Consider the following 25,121-nt stretch of genomic DNA (forward strand, 5'->3'; position numbering starts at 1 on the left):
TAGAAGCGCAATCCTCTCGACGTTTCGTAAAAGCTACGCGACGCAGTACATTCAAGAATGTGTGATCTAATAAATAAAAGAGGCAAGTGAACAGCAAAAAAAAAACCAGTTAGTCAGATAGCTGCGAGAGAGCCGGTTAGCGGAGACGTATCCAGTGGATCTGAGTTCGAAGTGCAGTGAACTTGAGTGACTGTGGCAGCGTCCAGGTGAAAGCAACGCATCCGGAAGTCTTGGGTTCGAAGTGCAGTGAACTGCATCTGAAAGTCTTCGGTTCGAAGTGCAGTAAACTGTATCTGAAAGGCTTGGGGTTTGACGTACCGTGAACTCGAGTGAGTGAGCTAGAAGAACTAGCCGAGGCGAACGAACTGTGAACTGAGAACTGACAGTTTTGTCTTGTACATAGTGTTTTGCGAACATCAGTTGGAATTAATAGTACATTGTTGTTCTTCCAATAATACACGTGAACTGTCATTGTCGTTCGGTGGAGTGCATTGACGACAATATTGCTGTATTGAGTGGAATACCCATTGTTGACGGGTATGTGATTCAAGTTAGAAATAAAAATCACATTATTGTTAAATAAAAGTTACAATACCGTTTCGAATGACCTTCCCATATGTAAAAAAAGTGCCTTTAATTTGATAACTAATTGAGTTAGCCTATATTGCGAAAGTGTGTCTCACTTATTAATACTCATTCTTTAAACTTGAAAACTGAATTCTACTCTCGAACTGTCTTACAGCAAAATTCCCAATCTGAGTAAACCATACCTTATTAAAATTATGACAAAGCACTTCTCTCACACTAACACTAACATAAAATTAAATATTCGTTATTTTCCTTTGTCCTCCCTAATCCGTATAAGAATTCATATGAAAAGTAACTGCGAATGACATCTTTGATCATTATCAATATCTGTTTGTTACTTTCAGGTCCTTCTGGTTGCTACAGCCCTGGTCTCGGTGGCTATGAGCCAACCACTAATCAAGTTCGACATTCCAACACTGTTTGGTACCGTCCCTATATACATTCCCTCAATTCCCTTCCCCCAAACAACTCAAAAACCAGCTACTACAGCGGCTGCTGCAACGGACACAACAGCTGCTGCAACAGAAACCACAACTGCTGCACCAACTACAACAACTGCTGAACCAGCTACGACTGCTGCACCAGCTACAACAACTGCTGAACCAGCTACGACGACTGCTGCACCAGCTACAACAACTGCTGCACCAGCTACAACGGCTGCCACCCAGCAGAATATTCCAAGCTTACTTGATATAATCAACCTATTCATTCCAAAAGGTCCCTTCGCCTAAACATTGAAAACATAACAATCTACATCGGCTGCTTCGTTAGAATCTACTTCACCAGTCGAGGTTAAAAAGAAAGAATTTTATGGCCTAAAGTTAAATGTTGAATGTAAAATGAAACCAAAATACACAAATTGCGGTAAAATAAATTATTTTTGTGTTCTTTATTAATACATATAAAGTGACATTCAAATATATCCAGTAACAGAGGTTGACATCTACAATAATGATCGGTAAGACTGAAATAAAGTATTGGTATCAAGATAGTAAATACTTTCTATATAGCCTACATTGTTTACAAAATGTGTCCCGTTACACAGTGTCTCTACTGTCTGTAACGATCAGATAGAGTGAGCATTCGACACTCCTCAATAGTAGACCTGCTTAGAATGCCAAAACAAAAACCCATCATGGAACAGATAATAAGACGACTGAACTCAGAACATGGGGAACATGTGTTTAACTTAATTTATAATAATAATATTTCGTAGATGAAATTATTGGGGATCATCAATGTGGTTTCAGGAGTAATAGATCAACTATTGACCAGATATTTTGTATTCGACAGATAATGGAGAAAAAATGGGAGTAAAAGGGTACAGTGCATCACTTATTCATAGATTTCAAAAAGGCATATGACTCGGTTAAGAGAGTAGTTTCATATGATATTCTTATTGAATTTGGTATTCCCAAGAAACTAGTTCGATTAATTAAAATGTGTCTCAGTGAAACGTACAGTAGAGTTCGTATAGGTCAGATTCTGTCAGATGCGTTCCCAATTCACTGTGGGCTAAAGCAAGGAGATGCACTATCACCTGTACTTTTTAACTTCGCTCTAGAGTATGCCATTAGGAAAGTCCAGAATAACAGAGAGGGTTTGGCATTGAACGAGTTACATCAGCTGCTTGTCTATGCGAATGACATGAATATGTTAGAAGAAAATCCACAAAGGATTAGGGAAAACAAGGGAATTTCACTGCAAGCAAGTAAAGAGATAGGTTTGGAAGTAAATCCCGAAAAGAAAAAGTATATGATTATGTCTCGTGACCAGAATATTGAACGAAATGGAAATATTAAAATTGGAAATTTATCTTTTGAAGAGGTGGAGAAGTTCAAATATCTTGGAGCAACAGTAACAAATATAAATGATACTCGGGAGGAAATTAAAAACAGAATAAATAGGGGAAATGCCTGTTATTATTCGGTTGAGAAGCTTTTATCATCCAGTCTGTTGTCGAAATATCTGAAAGTTAGAATTTATAAAACAGTTATACTACCAGTTTTTCTGTATGGTTGTGAAACTTGGACTCTCACTTTGAGAGAGGAACAGACATTAAGGGTGCAAATTAAGCTTTCAGGAATAACTCCCTGTAAAGTTAATTTGAATAATTTCAAGAGAAAAATTATTCCGGGGCCGGGTATCGAACCCGGGATCTTTGGTTAAACGTAACAACGCTCTCCCACTGAGCTACCCGGGAACTCTACCCGACACCGATCCAATTTTTTCCCTCTATATCCACAGACCTCAAAGTGGGCTGACAACCGTCAAGCAACCAACATTTGAGTGCACACTAACTCTGTGTGAGTTTAAATTGTGGTTTTCTGTTACGAAATTATTCAAATTAACTTTACAGGGAGTTATTCCTGAAGCTTAATTTGCATAATACACGTCACTGTACGTAACAGAAAACCACAATTTAAAGTCACACAGAGTTAGTGTGCACTCAAATGTTGGTTGCTTGACGGTTGTCAGCCCACTTTGAGGTCTGTGGATATAGAGGGAAAAAATTGGATCGGTGTCGGGTAGAGTTCCCGGGTAGCTCAGTGGGAGAGCGTTGGTACGTTTAACCAAAGGTCCCGGGTTCGATACCCGGCCCCGGAACAATTTTTCCCTCGAAATTATTCACACATTAAGGGTGTTTGAGAATAAGGTTGTTAGGAAAATATTTGAGGCTAAGAGGGATGAAGTTACAGGAGAATGGAGAAAGTTACACAACACAAAACTGTATGCATTGTATTCTTCTCCTGACATAATTAGGAACATTAAATCCAGACGTTCGAGATGGGCAGGACATGTAGCACATATGGGCGAATCCAGAAATGCATATAGAGTGTTAGTTGGGAGGCCGGAGGGAAAAAGACCTTTAGGGGGGCCGAGACGTAGATGGGAAGATAATATTAAAATGGATTTGAGGGAGGTGGGATATGATGATAGAGAATGGTTTAATTTTGCTCAGGATAGGGACCAATGGCGGGCTTATGTGAGGACGGCAATGAACCTCCGGGTTCCTTAAAAGCCAGTAAGTAAGATATTTTTTGTAATTTGAATAGTCTATTTGTTCCAAGTTACTTAATTTGAAACACAGTTAATCCTGTAAATGTAAATTCTATTATGAGTTTATTCATACGGAGCTGACTGTGCAAGCAGCCTCTACCGTAACTAGTGGAGGGTGCACACAGCATTTTGTAAACGCAGGGATCTACGTACGATGCAGCGTAATCTATAACCAATACTTTTTTTCAGCCCTAGTGGTCACACACTCTGCTACTCTGTTCAATAATTGTAAGTTGCTTCTGCGATCGATCTATGACGTCATTGTCTCTGATTTTCTATTTTATAACTGCCCCTTTTTTATGTTCTTATAATCACCAACTTAGCTCACATTAATGTTCTGGCTGATATGTAGATCTACTGGGTGTTCATTTCAAAGTGTGTCATGACGTCACTGTTGTTGGATCACCGATTTGAAGCGAGTTTCAGCTTATATGTTAGAGAAGTTGCCTATTATTTAAGACGTTCTTCAATCTGAACTTGAGAACGTCGTAGCAACAGATGGCGGTCTGTACGGTCTGTATTTTGCGCCGGCAAGACGTACGCAGGGTATTTGTAATCATAGGTTGCGTACGGTAACATTCCACAACACAAATCAAATGCTTCGTGTCCATGTTGACCGTCGAAGTTAATGTCAACAAATACGTAAGTAATCGTCTTAACCCTCTCCCCATATGCCGACAGTACGTATTTCCAAACAGTTCACATTCCTGCCACTACCGGCGTTACCGTAGGTATCGGTACGTACTCTTCAGAATGAACGCCGTACTTGCTAGGCAACTTCTCTGCCTCATAGGTTATACACCTCTGCGGAAGTGTAGGAAGATTGAATTCTCTAGGCTCATCGGCTAGCCACATGACGGCATACAGCGAGCCACGACACATTTTGAACTGAACACCCAGTACTAGCTATCGGAAGTTCAGTCTTAGAAAAAGTTTTGTCAAACAGATACTTTATAAGTCCCAGAAAGGAGACAGTGCGCATGATGAGATTACGTGCCAACTGGTTTACAAGAGAAGAACTAGTTGAGGTTATAAAATTATTTTTGTTTCGTTGTATGTCTGTTCATTCGCACTGCTACATTTCTGGGATTTATAAAATATCTGTGCGACAAAACGTTTTTCTAAGACTGCACATCTCACTTGACGATATGTGTTAAAGGAAGAACTGTTGTTTGTATACATCTGAAGACTGATTAGTGTAATATTGTTGCTAGTAGGCGATGGATGCAATGGAGGGGGGAAATAAACTGTCCACTCTACCACATTATCTCCTGGCTTAGTTTTCTCATAAGTGGGGCCAAGTTGATACCACTTGTGTGGTTCACACCAGTCTTCGAACAGTTGACTAAACAACAGCAATCACCAACTAAGTAAGGACGTGTGACTGAATTTACTTAGAAGAAACTTCAATCTATCTATTATCTGTGTCCTTAAGGTATGTATTAACGTTTGAAATGGCGTTTTTTGACTAAAATTCTCTTTGTAATAATGTTAGCTGCAAAATCCTAGTACAGAGCATTGTACGCATAAACAGCAATAACTCAGTGAAAGAAATTTTGAAAATTGAGTAATTTTTAGAAAATATATGGCATTTTGAAGAAAAAGAATAATTTTTAATTAATTATTTTTTTTAAGGAATCAAAAAGTAAAATTGAAGTTTCTGATATATGGTTATGTTAGTCTACTTTCATTTGTTGTGTGATAAATATCTTGAAAGGTTGGTTTAAAAATGTAGATTTTCCTTCAAAACGTTAATACATACCTTAAGATCGATTTGTTAGGGATGTACCCTTCTGTCTTGCCAACGATCATGCATTAGTGTGAAAGCTACGTAACGTATTTCTTTTCTCCCCGTTAGTTTTCCATTTGAAAACTCTAAATGGATCACTGATTGCAAAAACAGTCTAAGTCACATTTTGGTTGAAAATGAGTTGAGCATTTTAAGGCTACCTCGCACATAGACGAATCAGTCTGAGCACAAAAATAATTGAAATGAGAATTAAGTACTGTGAAAGACCACAAGGCACCAATATTATGTTGAGTGTAAGAACATACGAAGTGCAGGATTTCAGTTGTTTTTGCAACAGTCAGCGGTTAGCTCTACTGGAGAAAGCTGTTCACCGAGCTTTATGCTGCATAAATGCATGTGTGTTCACAATGAAGGAGCTCACTCTTGTGTATTAAAAAAAAAACATATACATTCTGCGGAATATAGAGAGAACGTTGTTTAAAGGGCAGAATATGGTGGGACATTGATAATATTGACAATAAGCATAATATTAGTGCTGTCGTGTGTATATTTACAGTCTTACTAATAAACCGTGTATAGTTTTTATACCAGACTTATGCAGAGTTGAGACAGAAAACGTTATCTGTCTATACTAATAATAAATCTGTAGCCAAAATTTTTCTGGTAATTTTCGATTTTCCAAAAATAATTGGTCCTAACATATATAATTAACCACCCTGAAACCGAAAATCGCTTTTTTGAAATTTTTGTTCGTATGTCTGTCTGTCTGTCTGTATGTTTGTTACCTTTTTACGCGATAATGGCTGAACGGATTTCGATGAAAATTGGAATATAAATTAAGTTCGTTGTAACTTAGATTATAGGCTATATGGCATTCAAAATACATTATTTAAAAGGGGGGTTATAAGGGGACCTGAATTAAATATATCGAAATATCTCGCTTATTATTGATTTTTATGAAACATGTTACATAACAAATATTTCTTTAAAAATCATTTCCGATAAGTTTTATTCTTTGAAAAATTTTAATAGGACTGATATTTAATGAGATAAATGAGTTTTAAAATTAAAATAACTGCCATCTAAGGCCGTATAATGAATTAAAAGACAAATGACTTCGTCTATAAGGGGCCTTAGACAGCAACAATCGAAAGCTATGAAAGATAGAATACACATAATGTTTCTGCGTTTCTATGAAGTAATATGAGAAGCTTAATTAACCGATTTGTATAATTAATTATTAATTCACCATTGGAAAGTGTAGTTTCTCTAGATGGACATAATGCTATAATGTTATCACAGTAACTCCTGAGTGAATCGAGGACAGGTAAGATTAAAATAGATTCTTATGCACAGAAAACTTGATAGGCTATTCTGTATATTCGTTTCCTGTATTTCCTAAACTAATTTTTATGACCAAATTAGTGGTCTCTGGATCAAAATGATCGCATTTTAATTTTTTAATTAAATTTAAATTAAGTAACATAATAAACGATTTATCCTTCTATCAAACACGAATGTTCCCTGTATCAAATGTCCTATTTTAATTATATAATTACTTTATATTTATTTCTAACGGGTGCAGCGGAGCGCACGGGCACGGCTAGTTACTAATAAACCGTGAATAAGCTATGGACGTATAAACAGGCTGTAACTATACAATGGGAATTGCTTTGCAGTAGTTATATACACGAAACCCCTTTTTTAAGCTTTGTATATAGCGAAAAAATGGCCGCCCCTTTAACAGCTGTTCGTATCGACTGTCATTTTATGATGATGTTTACCTTGTGACCACAGAAGAACAAACCAAAGATCATAGAATTATTAGGATAATAATGCTGTAGCTTCTACTCTTTGACCAAAATGTAGTGTGGTAATCGATTAGAGCCAGTTGTACTATCGATATTTAACACGCCACACTAGAGCGCTCTACCGGATCCAGTAGAGAACCTCAGATATTCTAATACCTTTCGTAACGAAGTAATGACGAAACTATGACGTAGCTGTGTAACAGTTATACTGTTATACACGACGTATGTAGTGATTATTAGTAAGGAATTTACACACGACTTGTAAACGAGCTACTCATTGTATAAGTACAAGACAGTTAAACGTCTGTATATAGAGTTTTTATTAGTAAGACCGTTAAAGGTTTGAGACAGTAAAATACTGATGTGTCAATGTTCAGTTCCTAGCAAAATAAATGGCACAAAGGAAAAAATGAACAAAATATTACTATAAAGTGTAATAATAATAATAATAATAATAATAATAATAATAATAATAATAATAATAATAATAATAATAAAATTTTATTTGAAAGATAATAATAGTACATTTTTGGTTGGCACTCCCATGATATAATGGCAACAATGCTGTAAACCAGCGCTCCTAGCGGTGAGCATTGGAATACTGTAGTACGTAATAGAGCACCGATTGTTTCATAAATCTACGATATTGAAAGTCTCTAGGTCAGCGTTGTCAGACACAACCTAAACGGAGCGGAGCGCTCCACTATAACTCGTTGCGTGCTCCGGTGCTTCCACAGACATAAGCAAGTTCACGCTCCGACTGGACGTCTCTAGCACCAAAACCGGTTTCGGAGCTTACAACTCTGACACTACTGCTCTAGGTAATCGTATTTTATAATACAGTGAGTGCTTCTGATTTGTAGTAATTAATACAGTCCTAAAACATGTTCAGTAAGTGCTTCATAAAAATCCAAGTTGCAAGAGGAAAAATTGAACTCACTGCTTTAATAGGGCATTACAAGAACTTTGTGGGAGAGAAGTCCTACCATATTGAACTATTGCAAGATGGGTGGAAACGAGGCGTTTATTTTCAATTAAGAGTTGACATCCGAAGAGCTTTAGTTCGATCACTGAGAGAGGTATCCAGAAATGATGCTGCAGATGGAGTTCGCCGTCTTCCAAGAATTTGGCAACGTATTGTTGACATGGCAGGGGACTATATTTGAAGTATGTAATGTCAACAGTAACCTAAATAAATGTAGTATGAAACAGTAACTGTGTCGCCATTATTTTTTAATGAAATGAAATGAAATGATTAGCCTAAAAAAATGTCCCGTTAAGGGCAAAGGCCTCCTCCTATAGAGGGAGAGCTCTATTTGTCTCACGCGGTGAGCTACTCCGCGTAAGAGTGGAATTGTTCACTTGGTTCACATTCTGCACACTTTGGTATTGTTCGCTTGTTTCTGTCGCACTGGTTTTAGTCGCTGTTCACTTGTCTTCTTATGTTTCTCCAGTCTTCCCTATGTCTTGCTCTGCTTGACCAATGGCTTCCTACTCGTTCACTGAAGAGGTCGGCCCATCTTCGTCGTGGTCTTCCGGGTGATCTCTTGCCAATGCGGGGATCCCATAGTGTGACTTTCTGCGTCCATCTTTCGTCTCTAAGTCGTGCAACATGGCCTCCCCACTTCCATTTGGTGTTGGTGGTTTGCAGTGCTGGATCTTTAATTGCTGCCATCTTTTGTAGCACTTCGTTTGGAACTCTGTCCCTCAGTGATAAGCCTAGTATCTTTCTCAGCATCTTTCTTTGGCATATTTGGAGACTGTTACGAAGTTTGGCAGTGAGAGACCATGTCTGACTCCCATATAACAGTACAGGAGTTACGCAGGTCTCCAATATTTCTACTCTGAGTTTCTTGCTGAGTATTCCCTCCAGTACGATGAACTTGAGACTCCAGAATGCCTTCCACGCGAGAGAAATTCTTCGTTTTATTTCCTTCTCTGTCTTCTGATGAAAGGAGACTAGCTGTCCTAGGTATACGTATTCAGATACGTATTGTAGTTCTGCACCATCAATTATTATGGGTGACTCCGGCCCGTTCGACCTTACTTGTGTCTTGGTCATATTCATCAGGAGGCCTGCTGATCTGCTGGCGTTGCATAAATCTTGGAGCATTGACTGCAGTTCTCTGGGTGATTTGGCGAACAATACGACGTCATCAGCAAACCTTAGATTATTTAGTCTGCTGCCGTTGATGTTTATTCCACAATTTCTGTTCCAGTTCAGTTTGCGAAAAATGTCTTCTAATACACTTGTGAATAATTTTGGGGAAATTGGGTCTCCTTGTCGCACTCCTCTTTTGAGCCCGAATGGTCGTCCTTCGATCTCGGTTTTCACTTTGGCACAGCTTTGATTATACAGTTTATTTAGTATCGTGATGTATTTGTTGTCGACTCCCTGCGTATGTAGTGCTTGCATTACACTCGAATGTTCAACCGAATCGAAAGCTTTGCTATAATCTACAAAGGCCAGGTATACTGTTAAATGAAATTCTTCAGCCTTTTCCATGATCTGGCTTACGGTTTGGATATGGTCCCGCTCAGGGTATTTTTTTAATGCCCTGGTGTAATCAGTTAAGCTTGTAACTGTAACATTAATACGATATTTTTTCAAGTTTTCACGAAATATGTATTTGCAATAAATTGCCCCATCCGAATTTATGTTTTCTTCCGGGGAAGAAATTGTATGAATTCCAAACGTGTATGGTTGTTAATCATGTACTGCAATGCTTACAAGAGTTCAGACATGTTGAATTACTATCGATGTAATATTTTAAATAAATATTATACAGGATGGAAGCGAAATAACCCTGCAGATTGAAAGGGACGATAGAGTACACTTAAATGAACAGAAAACCTATATTACGTTTTGTGATTAAATGCACGATTAATTATAAAATTAAGTTTCAGTCTGGCAACATCGCCCGCTAACAAAACTTCTCTTTCTTGTCGTAATACATATGTAAGAGGTCAACGAAATCAGGTCTGTCTCTCTACTTTCCAACTCCCTCTCTCTCTATAATGTTCGCATCGTTGAATGGCTTAAAATGAGTGGTTTTTAAATTAAATTTACACGAAAATCGTCTACGCTATTGAAATACGTCAGAGGATAAATGATTCTTCATAAGTTTTTCTATTGATATGGACAAAAATTACAATCCGACTTTCAATACCTAGTCGCCAAATAAGAGGGTGACGAATGGGCAGAACAGAGAAAAATCCACTCTGGCACCGAGACTCGAACCCGGGTTTTCAGTACTTGTATAATCATTGGTTAACGTTATAACTTTAATTTGACTACAATAAAATTTACTATTATTCGGGACACAAACCAACTTATATAAAACCAATAGCTTAAATTGATCTAGGGCAGCGGACCACCTATGGTCCTCGAGATCTGCCCTTGTGGTCCTTCAAAAAAGACAGAAGAAAAAAAAATTCAAACACTATAGCTGAAAATCTCAGAGTTTGTAAATGACACATGGCAACTCGCCTTTCACTTTTTCTCCCAGTACTGACATTTTATGAAATTTATTTACTCTATCCGTCTATCGACTTCCCACTCTACTCTCAGCAAAAAAAAAAGAGGGATTTAGAGCACTTTGACCGTGGTGTTTCTCGCTAGCTTTTCCCTGCACATCTGGCGCCGCGCCTGTAACCCAGCCAGGGACCACCTGAATTCATAACAGAGCCAAAGTGCCGAACCTTTTCATGTATTTATAACTTTTTTAATAGTTTGCACATTGAAATGGTCACGTACTGTACGTCGTACACCAATAATAGAACATGCAAAATTGCATCTTTACTTGTTGAAAATCGGGCATGTTTCTGAGTGTTTTTTTTATTTCTCTTTTTGCAGATGACGATGTAAGAAATTTTCTGTATTAGCATTAAAGTAATTAGTTAATACTAATATAGAATTAATGGAATTAAATTAATTTTAATTAATTATTTCTACATCACAATGTAAGTATATTGATATTAAAATATGCTACATACATAATAAATTTGCTTTCGAAGGGAACAAAAGTAAGGTGGTCCGCGGAACTGTTCTGACTTAAAAAAGTGGTCCCGACTTCAGAAAAGTTTGAGAAACACTGATCTAGTGCATGAATGTCTATATAGTTGCAAAAGTTCATAGAGATTCGACAATATTTAATATAAATACAGGGTGGGTTAAAAGTCGCTTTTCCTCAACAACTCCTTTACATTTAATTACATTCTATTTACATTTGACAGATTTTGTTCAAAATGGAGGCCCAGTTTCTCGATATACAATTCACAACGTTTAGACACTGATTTACAGATGGCAGAACATAACTCACGATTTTCATTGATTTTCACGAATGACTATTCGATCATCTCTTGTAACTGATGCAGATCTTGCGGTTTCTGAGTAAAAACATCATTTTTCAAGATACCCCACAGCGAAAAATCACATGGCATCAGATCACGTTGTGCTGTGGTTAATTTACGATTCATTGCAAGAAACTAGCAGTTATCGCATAGAGATGCAACCCAACGCAATAAAACAAAACAGCAACAATAACAAGACATTACATCGAAGAAACAGTTGACGCACGAACATGGTTGTCAACCCACCACTTACTACACCAGATATTCGTTTGTTCAAGTTATGACATCTGTATATGTGTACAAGTATGAAACCTAAGAACGAATATTGGGGAAAGTGACTTATGACCCACTTTGTATTGGGTCAGAAATACTAAATAGAGTTACAGTAAATTGCAGTTTATAAATCTGTGGTGTTTGGGTAAAGGGAGATAAGTCTTAAAAATGAGTTCGGAGATAAATGAAAATTAAACTTGGAACCCTTATTACATATAATTTTCTACAAAAATAAAACACATCAACAGCTAGTATTCTTTGATTTTTGCACACTCACTTGTATAATTTAACTTGTGCGTTCATCTGGGGAACAAAATTCCACCTGGACAAAAAAATTACTTATACCCCTTTACCCGAACACCACAGAAATACTATTTTCATTTTATTGCCCACACAGATCTTACAAAAATATTTTTTACACCAACATAGAAGCGGAGTTGAATTTTGTTCTTTGGGCGAATAAAAACCAGAGTAATGTGTTTCTTAGTGGGGGAGAAAAAATGTTCACATTTTTCAGCTGTCTCTCTCTCTTTAAGTTCCTTATTTTGTTGCATAAATTGTTTTGTAAAAATACATACAATGTTCCTTTATTACGGACCTCTCTAGTTATGTGATTCTCATGATCACAGGACCACCGCAAGGATACCGCAAGACAATCTCAAGACAATTATTACTAAGGAGCGGATTTCTATGTAATGAAATATTCTTTTTGCGTGTGATGAAACACAATTAACAAACGTAGTGCAGAGGGCGGCCACTAGAGGGAACCCAAGAGTTGGAGCTTAATCTGAGACGATTCTAACCGACGTCGGAGTTGTATCCGGTGTGGCTTAGTGGATAAAGCATCAGCACGTAGAGCTGAAAACCCGGGTTCAAATCCCGGCGCCGGAGAGAATTTTTCTCCGTTCCATTACTCTTTCATCGTATGATGACGCAGAATATCTGCATGGAAATACCATATGTACTTCGGTACATTAAAATAATATATACAATTAACAAAGTTAAAAATTCCGAACATGAAGTTTCAAGTTTAAAACCCGAATTTTATTTCACATGAAAACGCATATTTTCACAAAAAATTATGTAAATACATATTTTCAGGAAATCTATTATGAACACAAATCTTTGAGTTTTTTTACTTAAATAATTTTTTACAAGAACTTTCAAACATTTTAAAACTAAATCAATTATGTCACTCAGAAGTATGTTATCTTTTTAAGAATTCTTGGTTGCTTCGTGTTTCTAAGCGCCGTGTGGTGTATCCGTGATCCATTTTTGTAATGGTATCGCCTCAAGTTCTGAGAACTGCTAGGCAGCATATCAGTGTTATTATTAGAGAATAAATTAACATTGACAAGGAGAAGACATCTTGCAACACATAATTAGGAATGTTTATTGATGCTGAAAATGATTTCATTCAACGCTTTGTTTGTGAAACACAACAGATCAGAGCTCGGGTATGAACATTATTTAATTTAAACAAATCTCTCGCCTCTCGCTCATGTCCATCAAGTAAGGCAATACGTCTTGTTATGATTCCCTGTTATTGGGCTTCGTCAATCGATATCCTTCAAGATATTACACTGAAAGATGGTTGTTTAAAAAACGATTTGACTTTCCTATTAGCAAATCTAAGCTTTTGTGTGACACCATAAAAAAAACTCGAAACATCCAAAAACCTGTTTTTTGAAACAGGGAGGTGGGTGCCGTGGAAATTAAACTAGACTCGCTACCAGGTTCAGAAGTACAAGTACTAAGGGACAAATTCCAGAATGTGTTTGGGAAAAACAGTGGATATAAAAAAATGTGTAAAGTTGCTCAGGTATTGGAGAGTGTGCCTGTAGGTGAAATTGACGGTGTTTGTGTTTGTGACATTCCACTCTTTAAATATACACGTCTGACGTCCTGCGATTTGAAAAGGTCGTTTTCACAGTATAAGTCGTTGTTCAGAGATAATCGGCATGCATTTGTGATGGAGAATTTGGAGATGACCTTTGGCCAACTACTAGCACTCAAGTGTGGTTGGTGAGTACCTAGTAACATTTTTTTTTACCAAGCTAAGTAAGGTATTTTTGTCATATTAAAGAAATATATTTTTTTATTTTTAGAAAATATTTTCGTACTTTTAGCACATAAAAATTAAATATAATTAAATATTTAGCACATAAAAATCCGCTCCCTAATTATTACCATGTACTGGGTGTTCATTTCAAAGTGTGTCATGACGTCACTGTTGTTGGGTCACCGATTTGAAGCGAGTTTCAGCTTATATGTTAGAGAAGTTGCCTATTATTTAAGGCGTTCTTCAATCTGAACTTGTGTACGGTATAACTTGAACGTCGTAGCAACAGATGGCGGTCTGTACGGTCTGTGTGCTACCATAACCTCTTTCGAACTGTGTTTTGCGCCGGCAAGTCGTACGCAGGGTATTTGTTATCATCGGTTGCGTATGGTAACATTCCACAAAACAAATCAAATGCTCCGTGTCCATGTTGACCGTCGAAGTTAATGTCAACAAATACGTAAGTAATCGTCTTAACCCTCTCCCCATATCTCGACAGTACGTATTTCCAAACAGTTCACATTCCTGCCACTACCGGCGTTACCGTAGGTATCGGCACGTACTCTTCAGAATGAACGCCGTACTTGCTAGCCAACTTCTCTGCCTCTTAGATTATACACCTGAGCTGCGGAAGTGTAGGAAGATTGAATTCTCTAGGCTCATCAGCTAGCCACATGACGGCATGCGGCGAGCCAAGACACATTTTGAACTGAACACCCAGTAGTATAGTCCACCATATGTGTCACTCCATTCAGATCTGGGACGGAACACGAATTCAGATAATGTTAACCCAGACTTTGGGACTGAGCTAGTGGGTAATTACAACAGTTTATTATCTATTAGTTTCATCTGTATCAACTGTTTCGTATAACTATGTGTAGCTGCAGTTCATCAAACAGTGCGACAGATTGTAGAAATATTTGTTCATCTGGACTACCAACGAAATTAACGACTTAGCTTAACCCGTTATGACTTGATCATCAACCTGAATAAACACAGCTTGAGGTATATAAGGCACGAGAATTTTGGAGGTTGCTATCATTTTACATCATGGCGAAATACATGGTAAGTAGGCAGTATTATTTCAACGCTCAATCTTGGGCTCTATTAAATTAAAGCAAGCTTAACTTCCGAAAGCATAATATGCTTGAATATGTACAATATATTCCAATTTAAATCCTGTTGCGTGAAGATTTACTCGTACTGTCAAAAATTAAATCTCTTGGTAACTGTAGAACTTTCAATTTATAAGTAGCGAAATAACAATTAAAAAATCTGTATCACTAACATAAAACATTCTAAATGTTATACAGTATAATCTCTAAAGTTGCACAGGTACTGAACTCATTACGTTACCTATGAAATTCTCGTTTGCGGTTCATTTCTTTCAGCTATGATTTTTAACATCTTCTACGGAAACGAAATAATTTAATGTGCATCTAAATATAAAGACAAACTATCGTATTGGTTACTATATGCATGAGATACTATTTTTGTAATTCCTAAAAGTAAAGATTTTACAGTAACTGTGAATTTTAAGGTTGAATTAGGCGTACTTCATTTTTCACGAATTCTCATAATATCGTTCTTCGTGTATATTGTATTTATTTACTTATTTAATAGATTTATTTCTTCTGGCAGAGTCAAGCCCATAAGGCCTTCTCTTCCACTTAACCAGTATAAGAACAATAGCAAATATAAAAATGACAGAAATATAGAAGCAATATGCAAATAATAATAATAATAATAATAATAATAATAATAATAATAATAATAATAATCCTTCACGAATTAGGCTTCCCTAGACCTGTTTCGGCCCCATCTAGCATTCTTCTAAAAGGTCTTTCTGGTCGACGATGTCCTCTAGGTTTATATTGCATCATAATTTATGGGATTCTTGAATTTTCCTTTCTTCTTACATGATCTAGCCAATTGAATTTGTATCTGCTGATTTTTTCTTCTACTGACTCTACTTCTAATTGTTCTAAAATTTCTTCATTCCTTTTCCGGTCTAAAAGAGTATATCCTGCTGTTCTCCTCAAAAATTTCATTTCCATTGCTTTGATTCTGTTCATATCTTTTTTCTTTAATGTCCAAATCTCGCTTCCGTATAAAAGGGAGGGTAATGCTAGTGTATTATATATTTTTATTAAGACAAGTTTAGTTAGCCTACATGTAATTCTAAATGTGAAACAATATTGTAACAATGTGAATCGAAGTAATTATTAAAATAATAGAGGAACTTTATATATTAAAAATAAAGTCATTTATTACAAAAAATTACATTTTAATAAAGGTCCCTGTCTAAGCAGTCTATTTGGCAACCGGCTTTTGAAATTAATCAATGTCTTACAGCCCCTTAAGGTATGAGGTAGGGAGTTCCGATGACGAGAAATTGAAACGGTGAATGATGAGTATAGGGAAGTGTTATGATGAGGTATACTCAATGTATGTATAGGCTATTTAACTCTCACGTAATTTCCCCCCTTTCTACGATCCTCCGGCATAACCACTTGGACGGACAGTAGATAGCATGTCTGAGTAATTTTATCTATGCGGGTCGGGCAGAAGTGAAGATTGAATTTACAGTACGTAAGTTACTCTTTTATAGAGTAGGTACAGAATTATTTCAACATGAGTTACTAGTACGAAGGACGAAACTGGCAATTGGAATTAGATGCAATAGTCTATAGTGCAATAATATGCACAAAAGAATGAAGCCTGTATCGAAATGAACGGCCACCATTTTCAAAAATGTGTTTAAATATCCATATTATGATTATTTTTCAATTGAACTTCATTCTCTATATTGTACGCTAATGTGCTGTAGACAGTATAATATACACTACATAATGAATAAATTCTCATGGATAACTCAGTTCGTGAGTAAAAACACTCATTGTTAATACAGTACTGTATTTTGATTAAACAAAAACCTAATGAAAATTATCGAACTCAAAATCACGATGTTTCCTAGTTTACGTAAATGGATGAACTACTTTTCTTCCCTCATATACCTAGTAAACTGATTTGTTTGTGTTTTACGCCAGTATCATCGAACTACAGTCATGGAAAGGGGTAGCAAACTGTGTTTCCGGTTCTCTAAAGGTATCCAGGTTAATATTAAAAATGTTAGTAAAAATAAAATGATGTCCCTGTAGAATAAAGCATTACGTTTGTCATGTAACTTCTATGTTACACGGTATTTTCAGTAATTGCAAATGAAAATAAAGCGAGAAAAACAATTCATGTTCACTTTCAGTGCAAAAGAAGTTTATGTTTTCATCTAGTGACTTAGCAGAAACATCGTCACGTACCTGAAGCACGAAATGGAAAAGCGATCTTAGTCCTAAGAAAAGTCGCATAGTCCTACGAAGGTTGACTCGACAATGGGAAGAATACTTCATGTCCACGAAATACCGGGGATTATCCTAACACCGTTATTCCCTCTTTGTCTTAAAATAATATCCTCGACTAAAATGTGTGCAAACGCTAAAATAAATTATAAAAGAATATGAAATCAATAATCCACACAATGACGTGATTAGAAAAGGTAACAAGGACACTATTAATATCTGAATAATTTCGAGGTAAAAATTGTTCCAGGGCCAGGTATCGAACCCAGGACCTTTGGTTTAACGTACCAACGCTCTACCCGGGAACTCTACCAGACACCGATCCAATTTTGCAACTTTACAGGGAGTTATACCTGAAAGCTTGATTTGCATAATACACCTCACTGTTCGTTAACAGAAAACCACAATTTAAGGCCCGGTTGCAGAAAGACCGATCAAAATAAGATTGGCAATCAAGGAGAGTTTGATTGGCCATCAGTTCTATTTCTGTTGCAGAAAGAACAATCAGTGTTTGATCGGAGATCAGTCTTCCATCAGATTTGATCAACAGATTTTTGCTGGTTAAGTCACTGATCATAGATCAAGTAGGCTATTTATGTTGTTCTGTTTATAATGCAGTTACTGTAATGTATATAGTAAATAGTTATAGCGTAACAATATGTTTTCCACATAATGGATTCTTCTGATGAAGAAATTTTAGAATGAAAAATATATTATTAAGAACAAGGCGTTTCCGTGATAGACATGAATTGTTTTTATGTATAATGACAGAGAATTTGAGCAAAGATTTAGGTTAAGTAAGGATTCGTGTGTTTTGTTATTTTCAAAAATTGATATATGCAGACAGACAAATCGAAACCTTCCACTTTCTCCTATGAACCAAGTTCTAATAATGCTGAGATTTTATGCTGTTGGAATTTTTCAGGCGGTCTTGGGTTATCTTGTTAGGGTCCACAAATCAACTATTTGCCGAGTAGTTAGGAAGGTTACCTATGAAATTGCTTTGTTATGGCAGGGTCTCATAAATCCCCAAACTTCAAACAGGGAACGATTTGAAATCCAGAGAGAATTTTCAGCCATGTCAGGATTTCCAAGAGTAGCCTAATATTGGTTGTATAGCCTGCTCACATCCCCATCCAATCACCTGGTTGAAATGATGCCGAACTTTATCGAAATAGAAAAGGTTTCTTTTCTGTGAATATACAGGCAATATGTAGTCTACACCATCATTGAAATTCTGGAATGTTGTAGCCTGTTGGCAGGGTTCTACACATGACAACACAATATTTTTAATGAGTAGGTTACGAGCTCCATTTGTAAACAGAGAGATGGGAAATGGAATTATTTTGGGTTATGGAGGCCATGCATATTCCAATATCTTGTCGACTCCCCTAGCAAATCCCACAACAGAAGCCTCCTCACGTTTTTTTTTGCTTCATTTTTTTTTTCACTATATTGTAGTCTATGTAGAAATAGAATCCGCCTGTTTCCTTTCTACAAAAAGGAACAAAACAGCAAAACATTCACTTGAACATTCACTTGTTTTCCTAGTCACCGCCCACTTGACGCATTCGTTTCGCGACTTTTAAAGAGCACCAAATTGGCTGTGGTTGCTAAATAGCGCTGTTGTCAAATGTATTTCTTTCTCAAATCAGCAATTAGTAAATTGAGACAAGTTGATTGGAGATTCACGTTTGTGCAACGCAATGAACAATCAAATAAATCAGACATCAACTGATTGGCGATCAGGGACTGATTTGATTTGCGTTTCTGCAACCTGGCCTAGCAAATCCCACAACAGAAGCCCCCTCACTTTTTTTTCGCTTCTTTTTTTTTTTCACTATATTGTAGTCTATATACAAATAGAACCCGCCTGTTTCCTTTCTACAAAAAGGAACAAAACAGCAAAACATTCACTTGAACATTCACTTGTTTTCCTAGTCACCGCCCACTTGATGCATTCGTTTCGCGACTTTTAAAGAGCACCAAATTGGCTGTGGTTGCTAAATAGCGCTGTTGTCAAATGTATTTCTTTCTCAAATCAGCAATTAGTAAATTGAGACAAGTTGATTGGAGATTCACGTTTGTGCAACGCAATGAACAATCAAATAAATCAGACATCAACTGATTGGCGATCAGGGACTGATTTGATTTGCGTTTCTGCAACCTGGCCTAGCAAATCCCACAACAGAAGCCCCCTCACTTTTTTTTCGCTTCTTTTTTTTTTTCACTATATTGTAGTCTATATACAAATAGAACCCGCCTGTTTCCTTTCTACAAAAAGGAACAAAACAGCAAAACATTCACTTGAACATTCACTTGTTTTCCTAGTCACCGCCCACTTGATGCATTCGTTTCGCGACTTTTAAAGAGCACCAAATTGGCTGTGGTTGCTAAATAGCGCTGTTGTCAAATGTATTTCTTTCTCAAATCAGCAATTAGTAAATTGAGACAAGTTGATTGGAGATTCACGTTTGTGCAACGCAATGAACAATCAAATAAATCAGACATCAACTGATTGGCGATCAGGGACTGATTTGATTTGCGTTTCTACAACCTGGCCTAAGTCACACAGAGTTAGTGTGCACTCAACGTTGGTTGCTCGACGGTTGTCAGCCCACTTCGAGGTCTGTGGATATAGAGGGCAAAATTGAATGGGTGTCTGGTAGAGTTTCCGGGTAGAGCGTTGGTACGTTAAACCAAAGGTCCTGGGTTCGATACCTGACCCTGGAACAATTTTTCCCTCGAAATTATTCAAATCAACTTTACAGGGAGTTATACCTGAAAGCTTGATTTGCACTATTAATATCTGTTTGTTACTTGCAGGTACTTCTGATTGCTGCAGTTCTGGTCTCGATGGCCATGAGCCAACCACTAATCTTCAACTTCCCATTTCCGATTGGTAGCATCCCCTTGTTCATTCCCGAAGGTCCCTTCGCCAAAACAACCACAACAGCAGCTTCTACAGCGGCTGCTGCAACGGACTCAACTGCTGCTGCAACAGATTCAACGACTGCTGCACCTGCTACAACAACTGCTGCTGCTGCACCAGCTACAACAACTGCTGCAGCAGCTACAACAACTGCTGCACCAGCTACAACAACTGCTGCAGCAGCTACAACGGCTGCCACCCAGCAGAATATTCCAAGCTTAATTGATCTAATCAACCTATTCATTCCAAAAGGTCCCTTCGCCTAAACAATGGAAACATAACAATCTGCATCGGCTGCTTCGTTGGAATCTACTTCATCAATCGAGCTTAAAGAGCAAGATTTTTATGGCCAAAAATTAAATGTTGAATGTAAAATGAAATCAAAATACACAAACTGCGGTGAAATAAATTATTTTTGTGTTCTTTATTAATACGTAAGTTATAAAGTGACATTCGAATATATCCAGTAACAGAGATTGACATCTACAATAATGATCGGTAAGGCTGAAGAAAAGTAATAGTATCAGGGTAGTAAATAATTTCTATACATATTGTTTACAAAATATATCCCATTACCGAGTGTCTCTACCGTCTGTAACGAGCAGATAGAGTGAGCATTCGATACTCCTCAATAGTAGACCTGCTTAGAATGCCGAAACAAAAACCCATCATGGAACAGATAATAAGACGACTGAATTCAGAATATGGGGAACATGTGCAAATCTAGTCTTTCAGGTGAAGCACCCTGTAAAGCAGATTTGAATAATTTCAAGGGAAAAATTGTTCCGGGGCCGGGTATCGATCCCGGAACCTCTGGTTGAACGTACCAGCGCTCTCCCAACCGAGCTACCCGGGAATTTGGTACGTTCAACCAGAGGTCCCGGGATCGATACCCGGCCCCGGAACAATTTTTCCCTTGAAATTATTCATGGGGAACATGTGTTTAACTTAATTTATAATAATGATATTTTTTGTAAATTGAATACCCTATTTGTTCCGAGTTACTTAATTTGAAACACAAGTAATCCTGTAAATATAAATTATATTATGAGTCCATTCATACAGAGCGGACTGTACAAGCAGCCGCTACAGTAACTAGTCGTGCGTATACACAAGCATTTTGTAAACTTAGAGCTCTACGTACGATGCAGCGTAGCCTATAATCAATACTTTTTTTCAGCCCTAGTGATCACACACTCTGCTACATTTTGGAGGGGCCTCTGTTGAATAATTGTAAGTTGATTTTGCGATCGATCTATGACGTCATTGTCGCTGATTTTCTACATTACAGCTGCCTTTCTTTATGTTCTTAAAATCACCAACTTAGCTCTCATTGACGTTCTGGCTGATATGTACAGGGTGGGGCATAGGAACCAAGTGTTTTTAAAATAATCATAAAACAGTTTTTGTTTTCAACACATTTTATTGGTAGAACAACGTTTGTGAGAACATACCATTTCAATTATGAGCGGAAAATTACATCTAGCATGTGATGTCCGTCTGTGTTGATGCATTGTTTAAGGCAATGACGAAAATTCACCTCTATTCTTTCCAGGAGATCTCTGTTGATTTGAGTGATGTGTTGACGTACTGTGTCCTTTAATTCATCTAATATTCGGGGCTTATCCTCGTAAACACGTGCCTTTAGGCACCCACATAGAAAAAAATCACGTGGACAAGTCAGGGGACCGAGGGAGCCATGGAACATCACCAAACCTCGAAATGAGACGATTGGAAAACAGGAGGCAAAGAACTGCCATTGACGCTCTGAAGATATGCGCCGTGGCCACATCTTGCTGAAACCACCCATCTTGTTTGCGTGTAAATGTAAATCGCCATGCAAAATCCGTGTTACCGTACGATTGCTGATTCCAAGAGCAGCTGAATGTCTTCGAGCAGAGCGGCCTGGGCTGCGCAGTATCGCTTGTCTGACTGAACATTTTCTGGAGTAGCACTCTGTGTTGGGGGCCGGGCCATTTATTCTTTGGTATTGCACCTTTTTTTTTTTTAAGATTTTTTAACCCAACATAAGATTGTGCCACGCACGGGAACAGAATCATTGCGATTAATATTGACTCTGTAGCAAAACTCACGCCGTATCGAGCTCACCGACTCGCCATTCCTAAGAAAACAATCATACGCAAACATGCGTCCACTGCTCCATGATGCCGACTGCAGGTGAAATGTTATGAGCCACGGGATGGACTGTCACATGCCGCACGTCTCTCCCTTTCATAATGACTGAGTATAAGCCATTCCAAAAACATTTGGTTCCCATGCCCCACCCTGTAGATCTACTAGCTATCAGAAGTACAGTCTTAGAAAAAAGTTTTGTCGCAAGCATTTTCGTTTATTAGCTACTACGGTCTTGATTGCTGTGCACTATGTAGCTTTGGATCATGATTTGTTACGTCACACCCGGTTATTTAGTGAACTATTTAGTTCACTTCAGCCGAAAATATAGCGTAATTATCATCATACATCTTACGGATTAGATCTTCTGACTTGTTCCGGTTTCACAAAATTTTGCCTGACTTTAAATCTGTTTTTTTCCTGCGTTTTCTAGGCTTGCCAACATTTCTCTCTTGAAGAGATTATAGTTACATATTTTTATATTTACATATTTGTATTGGTATTCTAAATGGTTCAATGCTAAACATATGTGTAAACCAATTGTCTTTATAGACTACTGTAGTTTTTTATCAACTCTATCACTGAATTCTAATTGGACGGAATTACGCAATGATAGACCAATCCACAATTTGAAAAAAAAAAAGAGATATTTGTAGAAATTTGTTGATGGCAGGCTAACTTAACTCGGAAAAAAAATCAAGAATGCTATATATGAATTTTGCTGCTGTTTATAAGAAAAAATTCATTTATTGGATAAAATTAATTTATTTGTTTTGTTTTGAAATATTAATTCAACTGCTGGTCTCTTATATGGAGTATCTTGAAGTAGGAGGATACAAGTTTGGAAAAATTACCGAATTTAAGTACCTAGGTTCACTAGTTACTTCAATAATGTGAGTGCAGAAATCCAACAAAGTTCCTCACAGCAAATAGATGCTATCGTGGACTCCAAAAACAGTTAAGATCACATGATATCAGCCTCAACACTAAGTGCAAATTATATAAAACATTAATAAGACCAGTCTTGCTTTATGGATCTGAAACCTGGGCAGTTGGCAGTGCCGACAAATGTAGGCTGAGTATATTTGAGAGAAAGGTTCTGAGGACGATATACGGACCAGTGAATGATGAGGGCAGTTGGAGGAAAAGATATAACTATGAATTATACCAACTTTTTAAAGAACCAGATGTTCGCAGAGAAATTAAAGCTAGGAGAGTCAGGTGGCTGGGCCATATCTGTAGGAAGGATGAAAATGATCCTTGCAAGAAAATGACTCTCACTATACCTTTTGGCACCAGAAAAGTAGGGAGACCTCAGCTAAGATGGCTGGATAAAGTGGAGAAGGATATAATAGCAGCAGCAGAGGATGGAAAACAAAGGTGTTAGATCGAGGACATGGAAAAGCATCGTTGGGGCAGTCAAGGCTGGAATCCGGCTGTAGAACCGAAGAAGAAGAAGAAGAAGAAGAAGAAGCTGGTATCTTATTAAAATCAGTTAGCCTTTTTTGGTATTATTTGTGCTACTGTTTGTAACAGTATGAATGTTATAATACTTCTTGCATAAAATGTTTTATAAAAAAAAAACAGATTTATTTCAATGGCCAATATCTCGAAACAGGTTTTTGGCGCTTAGTCTCTTATTGCGTAACTCCGTCCAATTTGTTCCTCATGATGTAATTTTTTTATAATCGAACATGGGGTATTCCGCTAAATGTCTGAGTAATCTCAACCCTGCTTCTTCTCTTTATTGAATTTGTTTCATGGTAATTGTCCACAATTTAGACCCTATTTTAATACTACAGACGTGGACAAATTATTAACAAAATTGACGATTTTTATGATAATTCTGTTTACAAAATTTGACTTTTCAATTTAGATTACAGTTGAAAATTTTGCATATTTCTATCATTACAGTAGACAGAAATATGCAAAAATGTCAACTGTAGTTTAAATTGAAGAGTTAAATTTTGTAAAAATATATAATAATCTTCAATTTTGTTAATAATTTGTAAATTAGCAAAAATGTCAACTACAGTCTAAATTGAACAGTCAAATTTTGTAAAACTATAAAATAAAAATCTTCAGTTTTGCTAATAATTTGGAAATATCCAAAATGTCAACTGTATTCCAAATTGAAGAATCTAATTTTGTAAAAATATATAATAAAAACCTTCAGTTTTGCTAATAATTTGTATATATGCAAAAATATCAAATGTAGTCCAAATTGAAGAGTTAAATTTTATAAAAATATACAAAACAAATCTTCAATTTTGCTAATAATTTGGAAATACACAAAAATGTCAACTGTAGTCTAAATTTAAGAATTATATTTTGTAAAAATATATAATAAGAATCTTCAATTTTGCTAATAATTTGTCCACGTCTGTAGAATAACCATAACTTTATAATATCTTGAAATTGCTTCTGGACATAAATGCTTTTAAATAATGGTCTTTTAAGATTGCATATTCATTTTCTAAATATATTCAATTTATTTTCTGATAAATACTGCTACTATTACTAATGCCGCTGCTGTTGCTGCTATTATTACTATTATCATCGCCATAAGAAGATTACTAATAATACTAGTAGCATTGTGACCAGTTCTACCAATACTACTACAACTACAACTACCACTACCGCCACTACTATGACTGCCACAACCTGCCCTAGTACATCGAAAGTGGTACATTTTTCTAGGCCTCTTTTCTTTTAAATAAATTAATGGGAAACGTGTGAAGAGGAATGAATCTTGAGGGAAATGAGAAATTCCAGGAAGAAACTCTCATCCTACTGTGAAGTC

General features: G+C 36.8%; 2 protein-coding genes across 3 annotated transcripts in view; one reads left to right on the top strand and one right to left on the bottom strand.

Moving 5' to 3' along the window:
• LOC138694978 (LIM domain only protein 3-like) overlaps positions 1 to 25,121 on the bottom strand; it is a 913,591-nt gene that overhangs the window by 301,303 nt on the left and 587,167 nt on the right. The window lies entirely within an intron of this gene.
• Positions 14,815 to 20,597, top strand: LOC138694972 (spore coat protein SP65-like). Its single transcript, XM_069819199.1, has 2 exons — positions 14,815 to 14,962; positions 20,080 to 20,597. Exons 1-2 carry the CDS (start codon positions 14,948 to 14,950, stop codon positions 20,449 to 20,451), a joined length of 387 nt encoding a protein of 128 aa, XP_069675300.1. The 5' UTR covers positions 14,815 to 14,947; the 3' UTR covers positions 20,452 to 20,597.

The sequence above is a fragment of the Periplaneta americana genome, chromosome 2 (genome assembly GCF_040183065.1).
Source record: "Periplaneta americana isolate PAMFEO1 chromosome 2, P.americana_PAMFEO1_priV1, whole genome shotgun sequence".
NCBI classification, from domain to species: domain Eukaryota; kingdom Metazoa; phylum Arthropoda; class Insecta; order Blattodea; family Blattidae; genus Periplaneta; species Periplaneta americana.